General features: G+C 37.3%; 4 protein-coding genes, 1 long non-coding RNA gene and 2 pseudogenes across 11 annotated transcripts; 2 read left to right on the top strand and 5 right to left on the bottom strand.

Annotated features, from left to right (window-relative positions):
- The first annotated feature begins 1,510 nt into the window (after positions 1-1,510).
- LOC110768116 (uncharacterized) lies at positions 1,511-2,096 on the top strand. The gene has a single exon (XM_021971799.2). It carries the CDS (start codon positions 1,667-1,669, stop codon positions 1,865-1,867), a length of 201 nt encoding a protein of 66 aa, XP_021827491.1. The 5' UTR covers positions 1,511-1,666; the 3' UTR covers positions 1,868-2,096.
- A 2,090-nt stretch (positions 2,097-4,186) lies between these two features.
- Positions 4,187-7,022, bottom strand: LOC110768120 (F-box/FBD/LRR-repeat protein At1g13570-like). Of its 2 annotated transcripts, XM_088246303.1 has the most exons (6): positions 6,843-7,022; positions 6,583-6,762; positions 6,327-6,414; positions 5,030-5,851; positions 4,767-4,922; positions 4,187-4,644 (listed from the first exon to the last, which is right to left on the bottom strand). In XM_088246303.1, exons 3-6 carry the CDS (start codon positions 6,330-6,332, stop codon positions 4,357-4,359), a joined length of 1,272 nt encoding a protein of 423 aa, XP_088102429.1. In that variant the 5' UTR covers positions 6,333-6,414; positions 6,583-6,762; positions 6,843-7,022; the 3' UTR covers positions 4,187-4,356. The 2 variants fall into 2 exon arrangements, with proteins under 2 accessions (XP_088102429.1, XP_088102430.1); XM_088246304.1 differs by lacking the exon at positions 6,583-6,762.
- A 932-nt stretch (positions 7,023-7,954) lies between these two features.
- LOC110768101 (F-box/FBD/LRR-repeat protein At1g13570-like) lies at positions 7,955-9,496 on the bottom strand (annotated as a pseudogene). The gene is made up of 3 exons (XR_015826364.1): positions 8,724-9,496; positions 8,457-8,611; positions 7,955-8,235 (listed from the first exon to the last, which is right to left on the bottom strand). The product of XR_015826364.1 is annotated as an F-box/FBD/LRR-repeat protein At1g13570-like (transcript).
- Positions 9,497-9,615: 119 nt separating this feature from the next.
- Positions 9,616-14,589, bottom strand: LOC110768117 (F-box/FBD/LRR-repeat protein At1g13570-like; annotated as a pseudogene). Its single transcript, XR_015826405.1, has 6 exons — positions 14,455-14,589; positions 13,508-14,153; positions 10,858-11,030; positions 10,594-10,749; positions 10,421-10,453; positions 9,616-10,305 (listed from the first exon to the last, which is right to left on the bottom strand). The product of XR_015826405.1 is annotated as an F-box/FBD/LRR-repeat protein At1g13570-like (transcript).
- Positions 14,590-15,414: 825 nt separating this feature from the next.
- Positions 15,415-18,827, bottom strand: LOC110768119 (F-box/FBD/LRR-repeat protein At1g13570-like). 2 transcript variants are annotated; one of them, XM_088245226.1, is made up of 3 exons: positions 18,018-18,827; positions 16,102-16,293; positions 15,415-15,859 (listed from the first exon to the last, which is right to left on the bottom strand). In XM_088245226.1, exons 1-3 carry the CDS (start codon positions 18,789-18,791, stop codon positions 15,584-15,586), a joined length of 1,242 nt encoding a protein of 413 aa, XP_088101352.1. In that variant the 5' UTR covers positions 18,792-18,827; the 3' UTR covers positions 15,415-15,583. The 2 variants fall into 2 exon arrangements, with proteins under 2 accessions (XP_088101352.1, XP_021827495.1); XM_021971803.2 differs by having other exon boundaries at positions 16,138-16,293.
- Positions 18,828-21,478: 2,651 nt separating this feature from the next.
- On the bottom strand, positions 21,479-24,398 carry LOC110768107 (F-box/FBD/LRR-repeat protein At1g13570). Of its 3 annotated transcripts, XM_088245481.1 has the most exons (6): positions 24,198-24,335; positions 23,905-24,085; positions 22,492-23,310; positions 22,228-22,383; positions 22,055-22,087; positions 21,479-21,947 (listed from the first exon to the last, which is right to left on the bottom strand). In XM_088245481.1, exons 3-6 carry the CDS (start codon positions 23,269-23,271, stop codon positions 21,666-21,668), a joined length of 1,251 nt encoding a protein of 416 aa, XP_088101607.1. In that variant the 5' UTR covers positions 23,272-23,310; positions 23,905-24,085; positions 24,198-24,335; the 3' UTR covers positions 21,479-21,665. The 3 variants fall into 3 exon arrangements, with proteins under 3 accessions (XP_088101607.1, XP_021827483.2, XP_088101606.1); XM_021971791.2 differs by lacking the exon at positions 23,905-24,085 and having other exon boundaries at positions 24,198-24,398; XM_088245480.1 differs by lacking the exons at positions 23,905-24,085; positions 24,198-24,335 and adding an exon at positions 23,537-23,888.
- LOC110768108 (uncharacterized) lies at positions 24,278-25,391 on the top strand. The gene is made up of 2 exons (XR_015826304.1): positions 24,278-24,381; positions 24,487-25,391. It is a non-coding gene; the product is annotated as an uncharacterized LOC110768108 (long non-coding RNA).
- The last annotated feature ends 210 nt before the right edge of the window (positions 25,392-25,601 follow it).

The following is a 25,601-nucleotide window of genomic DNA, read 5'->3' as shown; positions in this document are numbered from 1 at the left end:
CAGTGTATGAATGAGGATTGATATAAGGTCCTCCATGTCAAAAATTTTGGCTAAGAAGAGTTGCCAAATTTGTTTGTGCAGAGAATTCAAAATGTCAACTTCAGAAGTTAAAACATACAAACAAGGATTTGTTTTGTAGTCTAAATTCTGGCAGGCGGCCTTTCTCATTCATTAGGAAGAAGAGGGTGCCGTGCAGGTTGATGTGCACATAATTGAAAATGGATTGCTCCTCAGACTTATATAACTAGAGTACACGGTCAACAACGGCCCTTTTCATGTCTCATTTCCCAGTCATAGCATGCATCTTCTCTTCCATTTCCAATACTTATAATCACTCGAAAACTACACGTATGATTTATTTAGTTGAATTTATAGATAGAACCTCCACTCAATGCAATTTTGGTGACGTTTAATCTTTACAATTATGATTAATTAACGACATATTGAATGAATGTTTTTACAATTCTATTAAAAATATATATATATATATAATTGCACGTCACACTCCAAATCGAACTGTAACCTATTCTAATCCGATTTTTTTTTTCTCTAATTCTTGAGTTCACACCTTTGACTAGTCTCATGGATTTAACACATATAAATGCTGTATTCATATCCTACCATAAAGTGGTAATTTGAGGAAGGCTTTGAACTTTTATTTATTTTTATAAAAAGAATGTGGAGGGTTTTGAATTGAGAATTTAATTGTAGATAAAAACTGTTCTCCGACGACTTTATGGACCAACTAATTTTTTCCTACGAAAAGCGTGCCACATTAAGTGCCCACGCTGCTGAGCTATTCTCTGAGACTCGGAGACTACAACGTTTCATACACTAAAGTACGAAAATAACCCCAGTTGATTGACTAAATAACACGACAACCACCATGTATAATTTAAATTTATGATTTTTTCATATTCCCATAGAAAAACGTTGCTGTGATCCTCTGAGTCTGACCGCACTCGTCATCAAATCATGGCAAATGAGATCGTTGGAAATGTGTCTCAGTCCATAATCTTTGACTTATATGTATTATAACAAATTAGAATAAGTTTCAAACTATGTCACGCATTGAAAATGAGCAAGTATAAAATTAAGATTAAAAAAATGTTACTTTGTCTTATTGTAGTTTTTTTTTTCTTCATTTCAAACTTGAATTCAATTTTAGAAAACCAGGTATGATACACAAAAGACAGGATTGAAATTGTATTTAAGTATGAACAAAGTGCGTGTTGTTTCGTTTGACAAAAGTGAAGAAAAAAAGAGAGAAAAATGTTGTCGAATTACGAATTCCAAAATGGGCTACGCCTCATGTACATATCACTCTCAAAACCAATCAACAAACGTAGTCTAAAAGGAGAGATGATGGAAAATGTTTCAAGTTTGAATTATTGAGAAAAATAAAGAAGAAGAGAAAGCAAGAATGGCAAATTGGTGATTATCTCTAAAACCAAGACCTTCTCAATTCCACCCATCAAACTTGACTAAATATAAACCTATAGTTTTGTACCAGAACACAAACACCAGTAAAACCCAAGAGCACAAAACGCATCCGAGCCAACAAGAAGATCTTCTCTTCTTCTCTAGATCTCCATTGGGTTCTCTCACTCATTATCAAAAGAGCACTATAATTAACTATTAATCATAATTAAGGGTCATAGTGAAGATGACGAACCAGTTGGAGAATCTGGTGGAGTCAATCAAATCAAAAGTACGAGCCCTGAAGAAAAACTCAAAGAAGAAGCCATACATAAAGATGGACAAGAGCTCAAGTGTCAAGGTAGAGATCCGCAGCAAAAAGGCTCGCAAGCTCATCGACAAAACCCTCAAGGCTGCCGATCGTCTTGGCAAGCGTCCCATTCCTTGATAAATTTATGTACATTTTCTGTCTGCCCATGTATTTATGTAAATCTGTAATGGCATAGCTAGCAAGGTAGGCTGATGGATGAAAAGGGTTTCTCTCTGCTTTCTTCATTTTCTCTTCTGTTGTTTTTCTTTTGGCTGCCGATTCTGTGTTTTGGGTCAAGCTTTGTAACCGCTTCGGAATATTGCCTTCAAAGCAACAATGAACAATCCTTTTTCTAGGTTTCTTCTTTTATGGGATGTAAGAACTTTTACATCTTTGTATGTGTAATGTTTTGTGAAAGTGGATTAAAACTAGAAACATGGTTGTTTTTCAGTAATGCTAATGTCTGAGTTCATTTGTACTTTAAGCTTTCAGCTCGAGTGTGAAAGATAATGTGAGTTGAAATGAATCCAAACAAGGAAAAACGCAAAAAAAAGAAAAGAAAAATAAATGGGAGGAGTGAATAATATTTCCATTACTGAAGCTTGGTTTGGATTTTGTAACCATGTATTAGGTCAATATATCCTAATTAATCCTCTTCTCTTGCCTTCAAAATATAATGAATACATATTACTGGCCATTTTTTGTCAAAACCAAATCGAACCAAACCAAAGAGATTTTTTTGTGTTGTTTTCTATTCCGAGGAAAAACCGAACCAAATCCGACTGTGCCCACTTCTAATATTACCCTAACCCCATTGAGTGAATCTATGAGGAAAACCATGTAGTCGAAAGAAGACAAAGAAAAACCCAACAAAATCACACGTGAGCAGTTTGCTCCACTAGAAAATCGATTTGGAAGGATGTTGTGGACATGAAATAAATAAAAATTCTTCCAATCGAGAAGAGATCATAAATCTTGCTTTGCTCTTAACAATGTTTACCTTGGCCAACACTGAAGCTACCTAACATTTTCAAACATTTAAAAAAATTTCAATATAGTTTTAACAAAACAAAACAAATAAATAAAAAATAAAAAAGAAAGGGAAAGTTCAACATAGGGATTCAAGCTTCCCAGAAATGATTGATTTGGGGTTATCATTAGAGAAGAGAGAAAGAGCAGTCTTTTCCATGGCCACAAAGTCAAACTGTTTTAATTTATTAGACCGACAAATGAATTTTGTTATGAGCCCCAACAAAGTCACATGTATCATTAAGTTAAAGCAACATATAACGACTTCTGATCAATTATTTATTTGTATGTCAAAGTCATAGGAATTCTGGTTCAAAAGATCATTAGATAATAACAACATGGCCAGGCGTGGTGTTATTTTTATATGCGGGATAGTATAATTATCATCTTGTTTGTCTAATTTAAAAGTACAATGAAATTTAAATATGGAATTTAAGGTTTATCATTATAAAAACAAGATGAGTTTTTAGGTCTAATGGTCCTTGAATTTTGACATGATTTACATTTTTGTCTCTCAATTTCCAAAATCGGTCCCGTGGTTCTTCAACTTCAGTTTTATTAGGACAAATGCCACACCCACTCCCCCACCGCTGCGACTCTCTCCACACCAATCGAGGAAGGATATATTTCCCTTCCCCCAATATAACAAAGTCATCCGATACCGAGCCAATTATTTCACCACCTCGGCAACAACTGATGACGCTCCCACAAACCACACCCCAAAGGCGGAAGCACCTAGGGACCAGTGCAGTCTCAGGCCTCCACTCAACTTTTTTTTTATAAAATTTTTAAATGTAATATATTTTGCTGTTATTGAATAATCTATATTAATTAATATGTTTATAGCTCTTATTATGATATATTTACCCTTTTACAAAATTCGATAAAAACCTAACCCCATTTCCTCCTTTCATGGAGAATACACAAGCACTAGAGCAGACTCCAATGGGTGGGATACTAAACAGATAGCTTATGTCTCTTGCAGGAATCCTTGGCGAGAAATTTCGAAAGGGTATAATTCTTTCTTTAAATGCTGCAAATTTTCTGCTGGAAATGGGGAGAAAATCATATTTTGGGAGGACCTTTTGGGCATCGGGTTCAGGGCAGTTCGAGGATTATCACTACTCTATCATCTTGAGAGTCATGGCGGCAGTCTTAAGATGATTTTACCTAGTTTTGTTTTCTTCTTATAGTTTTATTTTCAGACTTAGTAGGCTAGATTCTCTTTATTTTAGATGTTCTGGAGCTTTCCTATTATTGTTTGATCGAGGATTTCTCCCTCTTGATTATCAATACAAACGTTTCGATTCAAAAAAAAAATATATATATATATATATATATATATATATCACACAGAGTGGATAAGTTATGTGTTTTGTGCCAATGAAGAGAGCAAGAAAGTCTTCTTAGCCAAGAAAACACAAGAGAGAGTAAGAAAGTTTTGATGCAAAATGGCCAAAACCTGTCTCAACAAAGGGAGAGCCAGTATGGGACACGGTTCAGAAGAACAAACACACATGCATCAGAAAGAAAAAAGAAAAAGAAAAGAAAGACATGCCCAAAAATACAATTCAGCGCTGCCGAAATTCATTGATGAATCATGGTTCCAAATAGACTATCTCTGAATGCACCGAGGCACGCCTAAACCGAATCAACCTTTTTAAGAGCTCCAAAGAATCCACGACAGAAGCAGCTGGCTTAACAGTCAATATCTCTAGCAATGGTGAACTTGAGAGCAGAAATTTAATGAAATCTAGTTCAGCTTCCGAACCAGAGAAGCTAGTTATTTTCACTAGTCGCAGTTGGGTAAATGACCAATTCTGATTGGCATCTAACCAAGACTTCACTTCTACATTAACAGCCTGGTCCTGATTCTCATGGTTGGCCTACACAATGTCTATAGTATCAGAATCAAGAAACTACGACAAAACAGCTCTCCAAACCAACATTTTCTAGAGTATGGTTGATTTGAAAATTTTAAATCAACAAAAGAATATTGAAAACTCACCATAATTTCTAGTTCTTGTAGAGCAGGGGAGCTTCTCAGAAGGCATTGAGCAGCTAAAACTTCACATGGATCACTGAAGTAAATGTCTATAGAAAGAAAACTCAGATATAGACAAGGTTTGGGCAGCTTTCCAGGCAAGGCACCAACAGCCAAATACTGGAGCAGAATGGATGCAAAAAGCAGCAGACTCGATGAAAATTCTCCAATTCCCATGTTCATGTAAGAGATCATAAATGAAAGTGTGAAACCATAGAATTTATTACCTGTAAAAAGTAACCCTGAATTGTGAGCCTTCGAATATGAGGCAGGTGAACAAAGAACTTGATCAAATGGCAATAACTGGCAGGAGCCTGTCTACGGTCATAATCAAAGTCCAAATAAATGTAAACTTCAGCAAGACTCAATGTATTCTCTAGAGTAACATGCTCAAAAAGGCCTTCAAAGTGAAAGAATTTGAGATTTGGTGCATGAATCTTGACTTGGGTGAAACCACAACAATTTGTCAAAGTCAATCTCTCAAGCAGAGGACAGGAAACAATCACATTATCAAACACATCTTGGGCCATAGTAACTTCATCGATACATAGGCTCTTCAAGCTCCTGAAGCCTTTGCATGTGGAAGGAGGTTTTAGTGAACAATTATATAAATCCAAATGAACCATATCTTGACAAGAAAACAAACATGAAGGTATCTTGTAGGGATCCCCTTTCCAAATTTGAAGTATGAGCTCATTGACAGAATTTCTTGATAGATGACGAATCCATCGATCAATCTCACTTGTGGCTGGAAGATCTGGACGAGAAAGCTTGAATGTGTGTATGGGGCCAATGTGAAGTAAGAGGACTTGATCAACAATGTTCTCAAAGGTTTTATGGTTTTGAGTTGAGAAACACTGATCATCAAAAACAAGATGTGGAAGCATAGCCGACTGGAACCTCCATTTGCTTGATAAAATACTAGTCTTCACTGCCTCCTTAATAGGCAAAAATGACAAAATTTTTCCTATAACATCACTTGGCAAGTTGCTAATTCTGTCCAGTTCCATATTTCTTTTCGTACATGACTTGGATAGTTTCCCCCGCTTCTAAGATATTCACACAGTAAAACAAAAGTCACTAATCTAATACAATGGCCACTGCTGTCAAGATCATTTAGACTATGACCTTGTGTGTTAGAGTGTGTAGAGACGAGATAGTAAGCAAACAAAGTTTAAATTTCCACTTTCAAAAGTAATATCCAAATTTCATTCATCAGTCATTAACAAAAGAAGTGCTTCTACGTTCTGTTTCTAGAACTAAAATCCAAGCCTAAATACTCACAGTACATGGTATTAACACAAGGAAAATGCGTAAGCCTTGTAAGAGCCAAGCATACAGACCCATGAACTAATGCCCATTTCAAAGGGATTGCTTTTAGGCTTAAGAATTAACCCTAACTCAGAAAAGAGAGACGATTTCCTTTCCTAATTCCAATCGACAATGAGAACAACAACCCAAATCCACAAGCATAGAAAACTTCAGAGCTATTTCATTAATAAAAAAACCCTCAGCGAAACTTACCGCCATATTCACTTTGTGGCAGCAAAATTCCTCCTGGGTGAATGAAATGAAGAACTTCACTCCACTTTAATCACTCCTCGAAAATTACCTGCATTTCAAGAACAATCAATCGGATAAACACCAGTGTGGTGTCAGCCAAGGGCCCTCCAATGCCTAAATCAGAAAAATTATCTCATTTTTCATGAAAGTTGCAGGAGGGTTTTAGGGTTTAGAGTTGGTCCTCTTCCCAAGGTTTTTGAATTAGATTCGGAATTACCTTTTTGGTGTGTGACCCTTGACCATAACTAGGGAAAATATCTTGTTGCCATCTTTTGAATAATTAAGGGAGATTTCAAAGGAATTATCCCTTTTCTCTAGGAGATGGATGAGATCATGGAGATTGAGTGCAAGAGTGCAAGAGTGCAATCAGGGTTCTTTGATGATTTTAGACAACACCCTGTGGATTGAATGAAAAACACCCATGGCCCTTCTATGAGAGACTGAAAGAGGGCATAAAAAAAAAAAAACTTTCAGAACCTTGGGTTGTGCGAAGGAAGAAAGCTGCAGTGTTTGGTGACCGTAGACGTCTCCAGCGATGCTTGATGCGCGATATTAACGTCAATATCAAACGATCGTTAGTTCCTCTTCCCTTTGAGTAGTGTTATCCAGCTGTTTTTATATTAACATCATTTTTGGTTCATAAACATTGGTTATACAGCCAACTATTTTTCTGTAAAAAATGAACCCAGCTATTCCTCTCCCAAAAAAAATATATATATCCAACTATTTTGTCGCATGTTATTATAAAAATATAATAAAAAAGAAAATACTTGGCTCATTCTAAAGTATTCATTTTTTCTTATAGTATATATATATATATATATATATATATATGTATGTATAAAAATAAATAAATCTTTTTAAGGGCTTTGTTTGAAATGGTCTCCAAACTTATGCCAAGTTCCATTTTGGTCCTCCAATTAAATTTTTCACATCAATGGTCCTTCAATTCTGTCTTTCATGTTAAATTAGTCCCATTGCTAAATAACATCAAGTTTTATATCAAGTTGAGGGGTAAAATAGTCAATTTAAGCACTAATGCTCTCTCAAACGACCAGTTATGGAATGAACATTTCCCTTCATAAGTTGTTATTATCTATCCCAATTTAGAAAAATACAACAAATTCGCAGCAACCGAAGCTTAGGATCACAATTTGAGGGAAAGAGTCATGGTTTTATGGAGGGAAATTTTGCAAATTTGACGTTTGACACAAAAGAGAGAGTTGGAGGGCCACTTGAGTGAAAATTTAGTTGGAGGATCAAAATGGAACTCGGGCATATATTTAGGGATTATTTCTGTCAAAAACCCTTTATTTTTATGATTCTAATGTTATTTCTGCATATATACCAAATTGTTTTTTGGGTGAGGAATAAGGTGATTCTTAAAGTAAGGACAAAGTTTCTTCAAATCTAACTCTAAAATTTGAAGTTGTTCTTGTAATTTTTCAGTTCATCGTCTTTTTCAAGCTCTTTTGTATGAGGAAGAAAGTTTTGATACAAAATGGTCAAAACCTGTCCCAACAAAGATAATTACAAAGCGTGCTGCCAAAGTCCAGAAAAACAAACAGACATGCCTCCTAAACACCTGCCCAAACCTACACTTCAGCAAGCAAGTCTTGTTAGCTGTCGGAATTCATTTATGAATCATTCATGGGTCCAAATAGATTATCTCTGAATGCACCGAGGCACGCTTAAACCGGATCAACTTTTTTAAGTGCTCCGAAGAATCATCGACGGAAGCGGCTGGCTTAACAGTCAATTTTTCACGCAATGGTGAACTTAAGAGCAGAAATTTAATGAAATCTAGTTCAGCTTCCAAACCAGAGAAGCTAGTTATTTTCACTAGTCGCAGTTGGGTAAATGGGCAATTCTGACTGGCAACTAACTAAGACTTGACTTCTACATGAACAGCCTGGTCCTGGTTCTCATGGTAGGCCTACACAAGGTCTATAGCATCAGAATCAAGAAATTACGACAAAACAGCTCTCCGGTCCAAACCAACATTTTCGAGACTAGGGTTGATTTGAAAATTTTAAATCAGCTAAAGAACATTGCATGATGAATCCATACAATATAAAAAAAACAACTCACCGCAACTTCTAGTTCTTGAAGAGCAGGGGAGCTTCTCAGAAGGCATTGAGCCGTTGAAGACTCCTCCGGAACAGTGAAGTAATGCTTATAGAAAGAAAAGTAAGATATAGGCATGGTTTGGGGAGCTTTCCAGGCAAGGAACCAACGGCCAAATACTGGAGCAGAATGGTTGCAAAAAGCAGCAGACTCAATAAAAATTTATCCAATTTCCCATGTTCATGTAAATGATCATAGTAAATGAAAGTATGAAACCACACAATTTATTACCAGTAAAAAGCAATTCTGAATTTTGAGCCTTCGAATATGAGGCAGGTGAACAAAGAACTTGATCAAATGGCTATAACTGCCAGGAGCCCGATTATGTTAATAACGGCTGTCCAAATCAACGTAAACTTCAGCAAGACTCAAAAGTATTCTCAAGAGTAACATGCTCAAAAAGGCCTTCGAAGTGGAAAATTTTGAGATTTGGTGCGAATCTTGACATGGGTGAAGCCACAGCATGTTGTCAAAGTCAATCTCTCAAGCAGAGGAGAGGAAACAATCAGATTATCAAACACATCTTAGGCCATTGTAGCGTCATTCATACAAAGGCTCCTCAAACTCCTGAAGCCTTTGAATGTGGAAGGAGCTCCTCCATATTTCTTTCTGAACATATGACTTGGAGGGATTCCTCTGCTTCACATAGTAAACAAAAGTGAATAAACTAAGACAATGGCCTGGGCAAAAAAGTTTAAATTTCTACTTTCAAAAGCAATATCCAAATTTCATTCAGTCACTTACAAAAAAAGCACTTCCATACTCACAGTATATCAGGTTGAAGGCAGAGGAGGGGTTCCTCTGCTTCTAAGATATTCACATAGTAAACAAAAGTCATTAATCTAATACAATGGCCAGTGCTGTCAAGATCATTCAAAAGTAATATCCCAATTTCAGTGACTTACAAAAAAAGCACTTTTATGTTTTGTTTTTACCAGTAAGATCCAAGTCATACCATTGTCAGAAAAAATATGGCAGCTTGTTTAAATTAGCCATACCATTGTAACTTCTTAGTTCATTGTCTTGTTTCAAGCTCTTTTGAGATAGTGTTTGTATAGCTAGTGAAGGATTAATTTCTGGATTTGGATGTAAAAACGTAAACCATTTCTCTCTATGGACTACATTGCTAATTTGTTCCCCTTCATTGCCAATTGATTGTTGGAAATTTGACGAAAGTGTCCAAGACATGACTTTAATGAAACATTGTTTGTTCAGATAAATGACATGGCATTCGTCACAAAGACTTGTAAGTTGAAGCCAACTGCCTTGACCCATGTTCATCTCTTGAAGCAATTCCTCTTGCTTATACAACATGTGATAGGTATTCTCCTCGTCTCCTCATTGAGTAGAAGTAGACCCACTTCAGATGCCTTAAATTTAAACATATGCCTCCACAAAGATAATTGTAAGTATGAGACATTGTTCAGTGACATAGGCAGACATACACCATAAAGACTTGTGCCCAACAGTCCAAACCCACATTCATTTATTCAAGCAAGTCCTCTCATCTTAGCTGCCAAAGTTCAAATCAGGGGTCCAAGAAGATTATCTCTGAATGCACTGAGGCACGCCCTAATCGGAGCAACTGTTTAACGAGCTCCCAAGAATCATCGGCATAAGTAGGCTTAACAATAATCTTCTCAAGCACAGGAGAATTTAAAAGCAGAAATCTGATGAAATCTAACTGAGCTTTGACATTATAGATGTAGGATATTTTGACAAATCTCAGTTGGGAGAATGGGCAAATCCAGTTGCCATATAAGGAGTTCACTTCTGTCACTTCTGACAAAGCAGCTTGATGCTCATGGTCGCCCTACACGATATATAGGCATCAGAATCTCTCTAAACTACAATTTTCAGAGTAGAGTTGGTTTGACATTTTAAATTCAACAGAAGAAATTTGCTTGCAGCAATAGAATAAAACTCACGGATAATTCTAGTAATACGAGAGCAGGGTCAACCTACACACAAATATATAGGCATCAGAATGTTGATCAACCTACTGAAAAATAGCTCTAAACTACAATTTTCAGAGTAGAATTGGTTTGACATTTTAAATTCAACAGAAGAAATTTGCATCCATCAATACAATAAAACTCACTGAAAGTTCTAGTTCTTGGACGGCAGGGGAGCTTCTCAGAAGACATAGGATAGTTAATATCTCCACCGGATCATAAAAGTCTACCCATATAGAAAGAAATTTCAAATATAGACATGGTTTAGGAAGCTTTGCTGACAAGGCACCAACAGCCAAACTCTAGAGCAGAAATCATCGAGAAAACATCAGACTCAATGAACATGCTCATATTTCCACGGACATGTAAATGATAATTTAATGAAAGTATGACACCAGAAAATCCGTTACCTGTAAAAAGAATCCCTGAATTTTTAGCCTTTGAATATGAGGCAGGTGAACCATAAACTTGACAAAATTGCTAGAACTGTCACAACCCCATATTTGGCCAACATTGGTGTGCGTAGAAACACACACATCAATAAGATTTAGGGTATTCTAAAAAATAAGATCCCCAAAATCACCTTTTTTTTTTTTTTTTGAATAGAAACAATTTGTATTCAAAATAGAAAGGAACAGAACACATACAAACGAGCCAAGCCAAAACAAACACAAGGCCTAGCTACCCAGGAAACAAAAACAAGCAAAACAGAGGAAAACCCCCCCCTAGGAGACAACCGCCAGCATATTGCGCATAATAATAGGGTAGGGAATATCCTTGAAAACGTGGGAAGTAGAAGCCCAAAGGGCAGCCCAAAACTTCACCCTATCCCATAACTCACCTACTCCCACTCCCTTATAATCCTCGAAGATTCTCCGATTCCGTTTCAGCCAAAGGTTCCAGATCACAGCCTGCATTAGACTACCCCAGAGAATTTTAGCTTTCTTTCCCTTTCCCAGCCCATCGAATTTAATGGAGAAAAGATCAAAGCAACCTTTTGGAATTACCCACACCATATTGACTTCCTTCAGTAATGTCTCCCACAAATTAATGGAGAAAGGGCAATGGAGGAGAAGGTGGTCCACACTCTCCCCTGCCATATTGCAGAGAACACACCAGTGAGGGCTAAGACACATGAAAGGACGATGTTTTTGTAGTATATCACCTGTATTAAGTTTTCCCAACACCGCTTGCCACACAAAAATCTTAACTTTCGGAGGGGTCTTGGCCTTCCAAATTTGATTGTAAGGAGAGAAAGCCTCTCCTCCACCGTCAATCTGAATATGAGAATAAAAGGAATGACAGGAGAAAATACCGGAAGAGTCAAGTTTCCATCTTCTCATATCCAGTCTAGAAGTGACCAACCTCACCCCTTCCAATAAGTCCAGCAAACTAGTCACCTCCCCGAATTCTAGTTCATTAAGATTCCTCCTAAAACCAAAATCCCAGCTAGGAGGGAACCCACCAGATTCCACAAAAGAGAAGATACAGTGATTATGCTTACTGGATAGGTTGAAAAGTCTCAGGAACGCCTCTTTCAAAACACCTCCTCGACTCCAATCATCCTCCCAGAATCTGATCCGAACACCACTACCCACTACGAAGACACAGCCTTGAAGAAACAGGTTATAGCCACTAGAGATGTCTCTCCACGGGCTACGACTAGAACCGCGAATCGCAGGTTTAGCATCCCAACCATTTGCATCCAAACCATAAATACTTCTGATCACTTTATGCCATAGGGCGTTAGGTTCATTGGGAAAACGCCACAACCACTTTGCCCGCAAAGCCACACTCCTATCCTTCAGCGAACCCACCCCCAAACCTCCAGCGTATTTAGCTTTGCCCACAACCTCCCAACACACAGCGTGGTTATTTTTCCCATCCAAACCTTCCCACAAGAAGTCCCTCATCAGCTTCTCAATTCTATTAGCTACTCCAATGGGAATCCTAAAAAGGGACATGTAGTAGATAGGAATGCTGCTCAATACTGCCTGAATCATAGTAAGTCTTCCCCCTTTGGATAAACAGGCTTTCTTCCATTTTTGTAATCTGTTCTCCACCTTATCTACAACGGGATCCCAGAACTTGATCGCCCTTGGGTTCCCCCCGAGAGGCAGACCAAGATACGTCATAGGCCATGCCCCCACATCGCAACCCCAATCCCCTGCCAACTCATTCAACATCCCTTCCTCGATATTAATACCAACTAAGGAGCATTTCAATTTGTTGATTTTCATACCTGATGTGTAACAAAACAGATCCAAAATCTGAAGGAGATTATTCCAATACTCAACATTGTCCTCTACGAAGAAGATGGTGTCGTCGGCGAACTGAAGGTGGGAGACCTCCACCATCTCATGACCCGAGAAAAAACCATGAAACTGATCAACAGCCTGAGCTTTCTCAATAATTCTGCTTAACACGTCAATCACCATGGTGAACAGGAAAGGGGAGAGAGGATCACCTTGTCTCAATCCCCTGGTGGCTCTAAATTTACCTCTGGGTCTTCCATTGATCATCACCGAGAAATTAGCAGACTCTAGACAACCCCGGATCCAACTTCTCCACCTTACCCCAAAGCCCTTCCTATTCATGACCTCATCTACAAATCTCCATTCCACATGATCATAGGCTTTCTCAAAGTCAATTTTGAACACCAATCCGGACTTGTTTAGCTTCCGAGTTTCCTCCACCACCTCATTGGCAATCAGGGTAGCATCCAAAATCTGCCTATCTCTCACGAAGGCTCCCTGAGAGCTAGAAATAGTGCTGCCCAACACTTCCCGCAATCTAGAAGCCAAAACTTTCGACACTATTTTGTACAAACTTGTCACCAAACTGATAGGCCGGAAATCTCTAACTTTAATAGAATCCTTCTTTTTGGGAATGAGGCAAATAAATGTCTCATTCGTGATTGCATTGATTATACCACTGTTGAAGAAGTCCACCATGACATTCATGAGATCCTGTCTTATAATCTCCCAGCAAGACTGGAACAGACACATGGAAAAACCGTTAGGACCAGGCGATTTATCTGCCCCACAATCAAAAACACACCTTCAACAGCAAGGAATTGGAGATTCGGCGCATCAATCTTGAGATGGGCGAAATTGAATTCTATCAAAGTCAACCTTTCAAGCAGAGGACAGCAAGCAATCAGATTTTCGAACACATCTTGAGCCAGGATAACATGGGAAATAACAAGGCTTTTCAAATTCCTGAAGCCTTTGAATGTTGGTGGAAGTTTTAGCACACATCTAAGTAACTCTAAATGGATCATATTCTGGCAAGAAAACAAATATGAAGGAATTCTGTAGCGGTACCCTCCCCAAATTTCAAGTATGAACTCTTCGATAGAGTTTCTTGATAGATGAAGAATCCATCGATCAACATCCCAATTGGCTAGACGACCTCGATGAGAAAGCCTAAACTTGTGAATGGGGCCAATGTGACCTAAGAGTACATGATCAACAATGTCCACAAAGGTTATATGCTTTTGAGTTGAGACACACCGATCATCAAACAAAAGATGACGAAGCATAGCCGATTTGTATCTCCAGTTGCTTGATAAAACACTTGTCCTCACTGCTTCTCTGATGGGCAAATGTGACAAAATTTGTTCTATAACATCACTTGGTAAGTTGCTAATTCTATCCAACTCCATCTTCGATTTCAAACGGGACTTGGGTGGTTCTCTTTGCTCCTGACATAATCAAGTAGTTGAAAACATCACTGATCTAATGCAATGGCCAGTGGTGCACAGAGGAAGAAGAGATCAAATATCTATTCTCACACACAACTAAGGAATTGTAACAATTTGCAGTTTTAGATTCAGTTTTGCTACGAAAATGCAAGTCAATACTCGCAGTGCAAACTAAAAAGGTGTGAGTTTTCACTTAACAATGAGAAAAACACAATTCATAAGCAAAGCAAAACTTCACGTAAATTGCAAAAGACTGTAAATTGCACGAAATTAGGAAATGAAACATATGAAAAAACCTTACCATATTCACTTCGCTTTGGTCCAGAAAAATGGAGATGGTGAGCCAATTAAGGTTTGCTAGGGATCGGAGGGCAAGAGAGAACCAATTTGGGTTTCAAATCCGGACTGTGAGAATACGACTCGTCACACGCACAAGGCATTACTAGTGGTACTGGCTGAAACGGCGCCGTATAGCATACCTTCATTCCCGTCTTCTCTATATGTGTAATTATCATGTACGTGTAAAAACGTTCTATTTTATTCTCTATTTCATTTTTCCTGAAGTTCCCTTCTTCTTTTTTAAACCTAACCTTTTCTCTATCATAAATATTCATTTTACTAGATTTTTGGTATATCAATTTTTGAACATCAACATGTGTAGCTAGCAAGTGAGATTTTGGTTTCTGGATTTTGGTATAAAAATGCAACTCATTTCTCTCTATGGACTCCATTGCTAATTTGTCTCCCTTCATTGCCTATTGATTATTAGAAATTTGATGCAAACGTTTAATACATGATTTTATTAAACATTGTTCATATAAATGACATGGAGTTCATCACAAAAAGTCGACTTGTAAGTTGTAGCCAACTGTCTTAACCCATGTTTACAATTGTAAGACCTGTAAGTTGTCTTCTCATAAAGTAGTGAATTGCCTTTGCTCCAGGAAGATCCATTTTTGACAACATCTTAATTGCTTATGAACTATTCAATGACTTTAAAAGGAAATTAAAAAGGATCTCTTAGTTGCTAATTCATCTCTTAGTGTAAAAATGTAAATCATTTCTTTCTATGCACAAATATGATGATATCATGGACGAATGGGCAATTAGTTTCCCAAGCATACTCGTATTTTTTTACTGCTATAAGAGTTTGTTTTAATTCATTCTTTCCGTGTGGGAGTTCGTTCTGTCCTGCAAACTTGTTTCAAAAAGAATTAAATTGGCAAACGAGCTCAGATAAATCTAATTCATAATCCCCAAGCGACTTAAATTTAAACAACATATGCCTCCACAAAGATGATTGCGAGTATGAAACATCTTCAGAAACATAGGCAGACATACAATATAAAGATTTGTGCCCAACAGTCCCAACCCACATTCATGTCTTCAAGCAAGTCCTCTTGTCTTAGCTGCCAAAGTTCACTGATGAATCATGGGTCCAAGTAGATTATCTCTGAATGCACTGAGGCACGCCCTAACCGGAGCAACTGTACACCGAGCTCCCAAGAATCATCGGGAGAAGAAGGCTTAACAATCATCTTCTCGAGCACAGGAGAATTTAAAAGCAGAAACTTGATGAAATCTAATTCAGGTTTGCAGTCATAGATGTAGGATATTTTAACAAGCCGCAGTTGGGTGAATGCGAAAACCCGGTTACCATATAAAGATTTGACTTCTGACCAAGCAGCCTGACTCTCTTGATCGGTCTACACAAGATATATAGGCATCATAATCAATCTAAACTACAGTTTTCAGAGTAGAGTTGGTTTGACATTTTAAATTCAACGGAAGAAATTTGCATGCATCAATAAAATAAAACTCACAGGCCATACTAGTACTCCGACAGCAGGGTCGACCTACACATAAATATATAGGCATCAGAATGTTGAAAAAAGCTCTCTAAACTATAATTTTCAAAGAAGAACTGGTTTGACATTTTAAATTCAACAGAAGAAATTTGCATGCTCAATAGAATAAAACTTACAGAAATTTCAAGTTGTTGGACAGCAGGGGAGCTTCTCATGAGGCGTAGGACTGTTAAAATTTGCATCGGATCATTGAAGTTTACCCATATAGAAAGAAATTTCAAATATGGACATGGTTTAGGAAGCTTTGCTGACAAGGCACCAACAGCCAAAATCTAGAACATAAATCATCGAGAAAACATCAGACTCAATGAACATGCTCATATTTCCACGGTCATGTAAATGATTATTTAATGAAAGTATGTGTTCGTACCACTTTTACAAAAATCAAAGGAGATAGTATCGTATAGTAGTGTAGCTCGGAAGTCCGAGTGTCGTATCCACAGAGAGCAGTGTAAAGAAAATAACAGAGATGAAAAAGAACAAGTGTGATTGAGAGGTAGAATTATGCAAGATTTGATTTGGAGAAAATTTAATTGATTAAAACACTAAGGCATTGGGTTTCCACTTTTAACATAAGCATGCAACTCTTAATAATTTGATCCACAAAATATTTTCCATTGTAGTTGTTCAAAATAATTAAAGCTCTTTTTAATTTCCTTTAGAAGTATTCTAAGCATAACTTGTACCATTGGCAACAAACTATCAAAAAATAATCTTCATCAAAATTCTATTAATCTTTAGTAATTCTCTTCTCTTTTAAAAGCATGAAAGTTTTTACTACACTATGGGAAAAACATGATTGAACCCATGAAATAGATTATCAAACATTCATCAATTAATTAAAAAGAAAACTACAAATTCCATTTGAACAAAAACTACAAATTCACATTAAAGCTTAAGTTTGGATCAAACTAATAAAAATTACACACTTATATTAAAAGTTTCCTCCCTAGCCCTAGCTAGGGAGTTAGTTCCCCATAATAAAATAAAACTAAAAACAGAATTTAAGACTTAGAAATATGGAGGGAAAAGAGAAAAAGCTCAAGATTGTGGAGCTTGGTGTAGTTTTACAATGCCGTAGCTCCATCTATTTATAGGAGGATGGGAGCAATATTCATGATTTTAATATGTCTTCCACTTGCCATCAAACCAATTGCCAAGTTGCTTCCTTTAATTAATTCATTGTGATGATGACTCCTTATCTAAATTCTTCAAAACTTTCTTCCACTTGAACACTTTGTCATGCATTTCCATACTTTCCTTCTTCTCATTGTCGGGTATCACTCTTGAATTTCTCCACACCACTCTCCACTTGTTTCTTTACTCCAAGCTTTTATCATTTCAAATAAGTACCCATCATTTTCAAATATATTCCTTAATCTTGGCCTAGTTCCTTGACTTTGGTTTTCACAAAGATCTTTGAGTCTTCTTATCAATTGCTCCACTTGCTCATCTATCGTATCTTCTCATAAAAACTGCAGCAACTTTCCTCAAATTGTAGCTAGATAACAACTCAAGCATCATCATTCTTCTTTGCATTCATTGGTTGCAAGTAGTCAATTTGAACTTCTCCTTCATTGTTTATTCATTCTTTCTTTATTTCTTCAATGATGGAAGCTTTGCATGCATGTCCTAGAGTATATTCATGCAATTGATTGCTTCTTCTTTTCATTTGTTTTATCTTCAATTGCATTTGCTGCTGCACAAGTTGTCTCGAGCAAATTTCCTTGGCTTTGGCTGCACATATTTCTTCTCATCCTTTACTTTCTTCTTGCAACACATTACTTACTTCTTTTCCTCAACATGCTATTGGTGGAAGACACTTAATATCTACAAACAACCACTCATTAAATATAAAAACAAAGATTGGAAAGAAACAATAAAAATACTTTAATAGATTTATATAAAACAAAAGAAAATACTAACCAATATAAATTTAAGGATAAAACTTGTATTAATTTTGTGCTCATCAGTATGACACCAGGAAATTCATTACCTCTAAAGAGAATCCCACAATATCAAGCTTCTGAATATGCGGCAGGTGAACCAAAAACTTGACCAAATTGCTAGACCTGTCCGAAACCCATCTTCGGCCAACTTCAGAATCAATGCAAACATCCACAAGATTTAAGGTATTCTCGAAAATGACATCCTCAAAATCACCTTGAACATAAAGGAATTGGAGATTTGGAGCATCGATCTTGAGAATGGGGAAAGGGAAGTCTAGTAAAGTCAACCTTTCAAGCAGAGGACAGCAAGCAATCAGATTTTGGAACCCAACTTGGGCCAAGGTAACACGCTGAAAAACAAGGCTTTTCAAATTCCTGAAGCCTTTGAATGTTGATGGAGGTTTTAGCACACATCCAAGTAACACTATATGGATCATATCTTGACAAGAAAACAAACATGAAGGAATTGTATAGTTGAACCCTTGCCGAATCTCAAGTATGAACTCTTTTATAGAGTTTCTTGATAGATGAAGAATCCATCGATCAATATCCCAAGTGGCTACACCACCTACATGAGAAAGCTTAAACTTGTGAATAGGGCCAATGTGACCTAGGAGTACATGATCAACAATGTTCACAAAGCTTATATGCTCTTGTGTTGAGACACACTGATCATCAAACACAAGATGAGGAAGCATAGCCGATCTGTATCTCCACTTTCTTGATAAAACACTTGTCCTCACTGCCTCTCTAACCGACAAATGTGACAAAAGTTTTGCTATAACATCACTTGGTAAGTTGCTAATTCTGTCCAACTCCATCTCCAATTTTAAACGGGATTTAGGTGGTTCTCTTTGCCCCAGAAAAATTCAAGTAGTTGAAAACATTACTGATGTCAACTTAACAACACTGCCATAAAGGAAGCGGTTTTGCCTAATTCCCTTTCTCTTAACAAAGAGAAAAACAGTCTCACATAATTTATCAACTAGAAAATGCCTCAGTTGAAACCTTATCAATTGACTGGGAATGGAAAATAATGCAGATTGCACGAAATTAGGGGGGAAGAAGAGCCTTACCGTATTCACTTCGCTTTGGTTTAGGAGCGAATCCAAAACCAAAGGAGGCAATTAGGGTTTGGTATTGAGTGAGAGAGTGAGAGAGAGAACCAATTGGGTTTGAAATCTGGTGAAGTTGGAGACTCCAAACGGCGTCTTCATAATCATTCCCGCCTCTTTCTGTGTGCATATTATTTTGTAATTTTGTACTCGTGCGTCAATTACTAATGACGGCCTTACACGTGGACTACCGTTTTCAAGAAGCTAAAGACCTTGGCTCTTATTTTAATTTCCTATTGTACCCTTCTCTTCTGAACCCAATATAGCCCAATAAGAAAGAAAACAAACCGACACATCTCCTCCGAGAATTTTGGTAGAGGAGATGGGCCTAATTTGCTATATGGCTTAATTTGATTCTTGGCAGAGCTCCTGCAAATTGGTTTTTGTAATTTTTCTATATGGAGATGGGCCTAATTTTTACATGGAACTAGCCGAGACTTTATCTTTTAATTGTTGAATCAGGCTAATTAATTTGATTTAACGACTAATCAATTTGATCCAACAATTAAGAGATAGAGCCTCATCTAAGGGCCATATATAATGCCCTCACTATAGAGTTCTTGATGACATAAATTAGTAGAATGGGTTTCTGGAGTCTTCCTCTACATTTTTTTTGGGGTCAATCCCTCCTCCCACCTTCATTTCTGGTATTGGTAAAATGACTACTCTCAGACTTTGTTGGGAGAGGTCCCCGTTTTGCGCCCGACAGTACCTCGAGGGTTAGTCCCCGAAATCGCGCGGGGATACCTTGGTTTTCACCCAAAAAAAAAATAACTACTCTCTCTATTGTGTGCTTTTGATGAGAGAGAAAAAGAAACATATGTCTTTTGGTCTTTCCTTCGCTGTTATCAAAATTGCTTAAGGGTACAAACGGAAATGAAAATAATAATAATAGGACTTTAGCTTCTTGAAAATAGTAGCCCACATGTCAGACAGTCATTCGCTAAAAGAGCACATGCAATAATTTACACATGTTTTGTTTTGAGTGCTGCTATTTCCATCCACTTCTTTTATTTTCCCATATGCAAGAATTAACTCCCTATCCCCGTTTGGTTCATGGGAAAGGAGGATTGGGGATGAGAAATTAATTGTTTTCCCATATTTGGTAAGTCCAAGCATGAGAAATCATTGCCTTGCACATGGGAAAGTAGGGGGAAAGTAAAGCCCTGCTCCCCCCTTGGGTTTTGTTTTCCTCCTCATAGGAAAGTTTGGGAAAATGAGCCAATATTAAATACATATTTTTCATGACCATATTGTCCCCATTAATAATTTAGAATTACAATATAACATTAAATGCATTCTTTTTTTATTTGATTTCATATGGGTATAATTGGAAAATTAAACAAATTTTATTTTACATTCCTATACAAACCAAACATGTAAAAGGAAATAAAGTGGTATTTCTTAGTTACTTTCCTAGGATTACCAAACATAGGAAAGGAATCTCCATTTCCCATCCCTTGGGAAATGACATGGGAAGTGATTTCCCCTCAAATCTGTTCCGTAAACCAAACGGGACTTAAATGTATCATATGTTGACAAGAAAACAAACATGAAGGAATTGTATTGTTGAACCCTTGCCGAATCTCAAGTATGAACTCTTTGATAGAGTTTCTTGATAGACGAAGAATCCATCGATCAATATCCCAAGTGGCTAGACAACCTAGAGGAGAAAGCTTAAAATTGTGAATGGGGCCAATGTGACCTTGGAGAACATGATCAACAATGTTCGAAAAGGTTATATGCTCTCGTGATGAGACACACTGATCATCAAACAGAAGATGAGGAAGCATAGCCGATCTGTATCTCCACTTGCTTGATAAAACACTTGTCCTCACTGCCTCTCTAACCCACAAATGTGACAAAAGTTTTGCTAGAACATCACTTTGTAAGCTGCTAATTCTGTCCAACTCCATCTCCAATTTTAAACGGGATTTAGGTGGTTCTCTTTGCCCCTGAAAAATTCAAGTAGTTGAAAACATCCCGGATCTAATGCAATGGCCAGTGGCATAGAGAGGGGGAAGAGATAGTAAGAAACAAAGTTCAAACATCTATTCTCTCAACTGAAGGAATTGTAACCACATTTCATTTTCACAGGGGGATCTTTGTATTAATTTTTTAGCTCGTCATCTTCTGTCAAGCTCTTTTGAGATGGTGGGTTTGTATAGCGAATGAGAGATTATTTCTGGATTTGGACGTAAAAATGCAAACCCATGGATATAATATAAGTTGAGGAAAGTGTTTGGGAAAGCAATTAGTTTCCGTAGCATATGCTCCTTGTATTTTCACTGTTACAATAAGTTTGCTTCAATTAATTCTTTCCCTGTGAGACTTTGTTCTGCCCTGCAAACTTTGTTTCAATAAGGATGTAAATTGGCAAATGAACTCAGATATATCTAATTCCTAATCCCCAAGCGAATTAACTTTAAACACCATATGCCTCCACAGAGAGAATTGCGAGTATGAGACATCTAGTTAAGATACATAGGCAGGCATATATCAAAAAGACTTGTTCCCAACAGTCCAAAACCACATTCATTTCTTCAAGCAAGTCCTCCTGTCTTAGCTGCTACAGTTCCTTCATGAATTTTGGTCCAAGAAGATTATCTCTGAAAGCACTGAGGCACGCCCTAACCGGAGAAACTGTTTCATGAGCTCCAGAGAATCATTGGCATCGTTAGGTGTAACAATCATCTTCTTGAGCACAGGAGAATTTAAAAGCAGAAATCTGACAAAATCTAATGCATTTTTGACATCACAGATGTTGGATATTTTGACAACTCGCAGTTGGGTGAATGGGCAAATCCAGTTGCCATATAAAGAGTTCACTTCTGACAAAGCAGCCTGAACCTCTTGGTGGGCCTACACAAGATATATACGCATCAGAATCTCTCTAAACATAGTAGAGTTGGTTTGACATTTTAAATTCAATAAAAGAAATTTGCATGCATTAATAGAATAAAACTCACATAAAAATCTAGTTCTTCAAGAGCAGAGCCGGCCTACACAAGATATATAAGCATAAGAATGTTGATCACCTAGTGTAAAACAGCTATCTAAACTACAATTTTCAGAGTAGAATTGGATTGACATTTTAAATTCAACAGAAGAAATTTGCATGCATCAACAGAATAAAACTCACAGAAATTTCTAGTTCTTGGACAGCAGGGGAGCTTCTCAGGAGGCATAGGACAGTTAAAACCTCCGCCGGATCATTAAAGTTCACCATTATAGAAAGAAATTTCAAATATAGGCATAGCTTAGGAAGCTTTGGTGACAAAGAACCAACGACCAAATTCTAGACCAGAAATCATCAAGAAAACATCAGAACCAACGAACATGCTCATATTTCCACGGTCATGTAAATGATTATTTAATAAAAGTAGGACACCAGAAAATCTGTTACCTGTAAAAAATATCCCCCACCCTTTAGCCTCTGGATAAGAGGCAGTTGAACCAAAAACTTGACCAAATTGCTATTGTCACAAACCCATGTTCTTCCGCCAACACGACGGTAGATAGAAATGCAAACATCAGTCAGATTTAAGGTATTCTCAAAAGTAACATCCTCAAAAAAACCTTCGACATAAAGGAATTGGAGATTTGGTGCATCAATCTTGAGATGGGTGAACTTGGGTCTTAACAAAGTCAACTTTTCAAGCAGAGGACAGCAAGCAATTAGATTTTGGAACACATCTTGGGCCAGGGTAACACGCTCAATAACAAGGCTTTTCAAATTCCTGAAGCCTTTGAATGTTGGTGGAGGTTTTAGCACACATAAAAGTAACTCTAAATGGATAATATCTTGACAAGAAAACAAATATGAAGGAATTCTGTAGCGGCAAAGTCCCGAATTTCTAAGTATGACTTCTTTGATAGAGTTTCTTGATAGATGAAGAATCCATCGATCAATATCCCAATTGGCTAGACCACCTCGATGAGAAAGCCTAAACTTGTGAATGGGGCCAATGTGACCTAAGAGTACATGATCAACAATGTCCACAAAGGTTATATGCTTTTGAGTTGAGACACACCGATCATCAAACACAAGATGACGAAGCATAGCCAATCTGTATCTCCAGTTACTTGATAAAACACTTGTCCTTGCTGCCTCTCTAATGGGCAAACGTGACAAAATTTTTTCTATAACATCACTTGGTAAGTCGCTAAATCTGTCCAACTCCATCTCCAATTTCAAACGGGACTTGGGTGGTTCTCTTTGCTCCTGACATGTTCAAGTAGTTGAAAACATCACTGATCTAATGCAATGGATAGTGGAGTAGAGAGAGCGAATCAATAACAAGCAACAAAGTTCAAATATCTATTGTCACAAGTTCACAACTAAGGAATTGTAACCACATTTCACATGGAGATACGTAACAAGTCGCAGTATATGGTTATTATACAAACTACAAATTTGTGAGCTTCCTTAGTTTAGTACGGTAGAGTACCATTTCAGTTGGAAGTTGGAACATTGGATTGTAGCGGGTCAAGCTCACTGCCATAAAGGAAGATTACCATGTGCAAAAATCTCTACTTTCCATAACCAACACAACAAATAGAGCTACTATCTTCAAGTCGGGCAGAGGGTAGATTAAAAAAGAAAATGCTGAGTTTAGCCAGAAGTAGAGCAGTAGTACAATTTCCCACGGGCAAATGAGTTGCTGTGAAGTGAATATTAAGGATTTGAAAGGAAAAGAGGTTTTGCCTAATTCCCCTTCACTGAACAAAACAATGAGAAAAACACATTCCACAAGCAAAACAAAACTTCACATACTTTTTTTTTAATGAACAAAAGTTTAGGGGAGGGAGAGGCTACCCCACATCCAAGGCCAGGGCAAACCCTAGACCTTTACCGGGAAGGAATTACGCAAAGGCCCCTACGCCACGCAGCTATCTGTACGGATTTACAGAGGAATTTTACAGATTACCCACTAAACACAGGACTGCTGGCAGTGAGACTCGAACTGAGTCAACCCGTGTTGGCAAAACTTCACATACTTTATCAATAAGAAAATTGACCAAACAATCATTTAGAAAGTGCCTCAGTTGAAACCTTATCAATTGACTGGGAATGCAAATTGCACGAAATTAGGGCGAAAAAAACCTTACCATATTCACTTCGCTTTGGTCCAGAGAAATAGAGATAGAGGAACGCATCCACCCACCAAAGGAGCGAATTAGGGTTTGCTGCTTGGGGATGAGAGAGTGAGAGAAAGCCAATTGGGGTTTCAAATGTGGTGAATTTCGACACACCGGATTACTTGGTACTACAGGCCCAAACGGCGTCGTCCTGGTAAACATTCATTCCCGCCTCTTTATATTTGCATATATTATTTTGTACATATGAAAACCTATTTTATGCTCTCTCTCTCTTTTTTTTTTCTTTTTTTTTTGGAAGTACCCTTTGCTCAGATTTTAATTTATCATATTGAAGATAAGGCTAGAAGAAGTCTCTATAGCCCGTTGAGACAAGTGAACAACTGATCAATTCTTTGTCATTTCTAGTCCAGGTATTGTTTCTCCAATCAAAACAATTTAGATGCTATATTAGTCGTGTACATGCATGAATTACTAATAGTGTAATTTATATCTATATGAGAAATTAGCTAAAATACCCATTCTTCACAACTTTTGTTCCAAAATAGCCAAAGCCCTATATTTTATGACTTGTAAATGTCAAATACGCAGCCAACGGAATCTAGCTCAGTGAAAAAGAACTTTGACTTGCAAACTAGTAGTCTCATGTTGAAATATCATTAAAATAATAGTTAGTTTGTTTGTCAAACAACAGAGTTGATCACATTAGAATTGGATTAATTTACTTTCGGCTTTTTAGGAGCTATGGTCCCTGACTTTAGCTTTAGTCCCGAAACTTTCAAAATGGCTTCCACGGTCCCTCAACTTCACTTTCGTTTGTAGCAAAGATCTTGGATTTACTACTGTCACTTCTTTCCGTCAAAATGAGGGGTGTATTGGTCCTTTTAGGTGGGTTTTAGTTCCCACCAACGTGAATATCCTCTTCCCTCTTTCTTCCATGGCATCCTCTAGTCCTTATTAATTTTTAGATTTAAACTTTTCCCTTCTTGATCGCACTTGGGATTGGGAGAGATGTCTTTCGCACTTGGGATTGTCACATTGTTTTTTATTTTGAAGATTTTCTTGTAATTTTTTAGTTTGTCTTCTTCTTTCAAGCGCTTTTGAGATGGTGGGTTTGTGTAGCTAGCTAGTGAAGGATTGGATTCTGGATTTGGATGTAAAAATGTAAACCATTTCTCTCTATGGACTCCACTGCTAATTTGTTTCCCCTTCATTGCCAATCGATTTTTGGAAATTTTATGAAAATGTCCAAGACATTACTTTAATTAAACATTTTTCAGATAAAAACGACTTGGCATTAGAAATCACTTTAAAAGAAATCATGTTTCCTAAATGAACCCAATTATTTTGAACATCTTAGAATCCAACTATTTTTGCTTTTGTTGTTTGAAAAAGGCTTAGAATCCAACTATTTTT

Source organism: Prunus avium, chromosome 8 (genome assembly GCF_965620075.1).
Source record: "Prunus avium chromosome 8, drPruAviu1.hap1.1, whole genome shotgun sequence".
NCBI lineage: Eukaryota > Viridiplantae > Streptophyta > Magnoliopsida > Rosales > Rosaceae > Prunus > Prunus avium.
This window is presented reverse-complemented; position numbering and strand designations above follow the sequence as displayed.

Coding starts and splice junctions, on each gene's coding strand:
- LOC110768120 (XM_088246303.1), bottom strand. Junction 4,923..5,029: donor TTCAGGGTTACTTTTTACAG/GTAATAAATTCT, acceptor ATTCTGCTCCAG/TATTTGGCTGTTGGTGCCTT. Junction 4,645..4,766: donor TACAAGAACTAGAAATTATG/GTGAGTTTTCAA, acceptor GACATTGTGTAG/GCCAACCATGAGAATCAGGA.
- LOC110768116 (XM_021971799.2), top strand. CDS start 1,667: ATGACGAACCAGTTGGAGAATCTGGTGGAGTCAATCAAATCAAAAGTA.
- LOC110768107 (XM_021971791.2), bottom strand. CDS start 24,389: ATGTTTACCAGGACGACGCCGTTTGGGCCTGTAGTACCAAGTAATCCG. Junction 22,384..22,491: donor GTGGGGGATATTTTTTACAG/GTAACAGATTTT, acceptor TTTCTGGTCTAG/AATTTGGTCGTTGGTTCTTT. Junction 21,948..22,054: donor TTGAAGAACTAGATTTTTAT/GTGAGTTTTATT, acceptor TATCTTGTGTAG/GCCCACCAAGAGGTTCAGGC.
- LOC110768119 (XM_088245226.1), bottom strand. CDS start 18,791: ATGGAGTTGGACAGAATTAGCAACTTACCAAGTGATGTTATAGCAAAA. Junction 16,294..18,017: donor TTGTGGGATTCTCTTTAGAG/GTAATGAATTTC, acceptor TTTATGTTCTAG/ATTTTGGCTGTTGGTGCCTT. Junction 15,860..16,101: donor TGAGCATGCAAATTTCTTCT/GTTGAATTTAAA, acceptor TATCTTGTGTAG/ACCGATCAAGAGAGTCAGGC.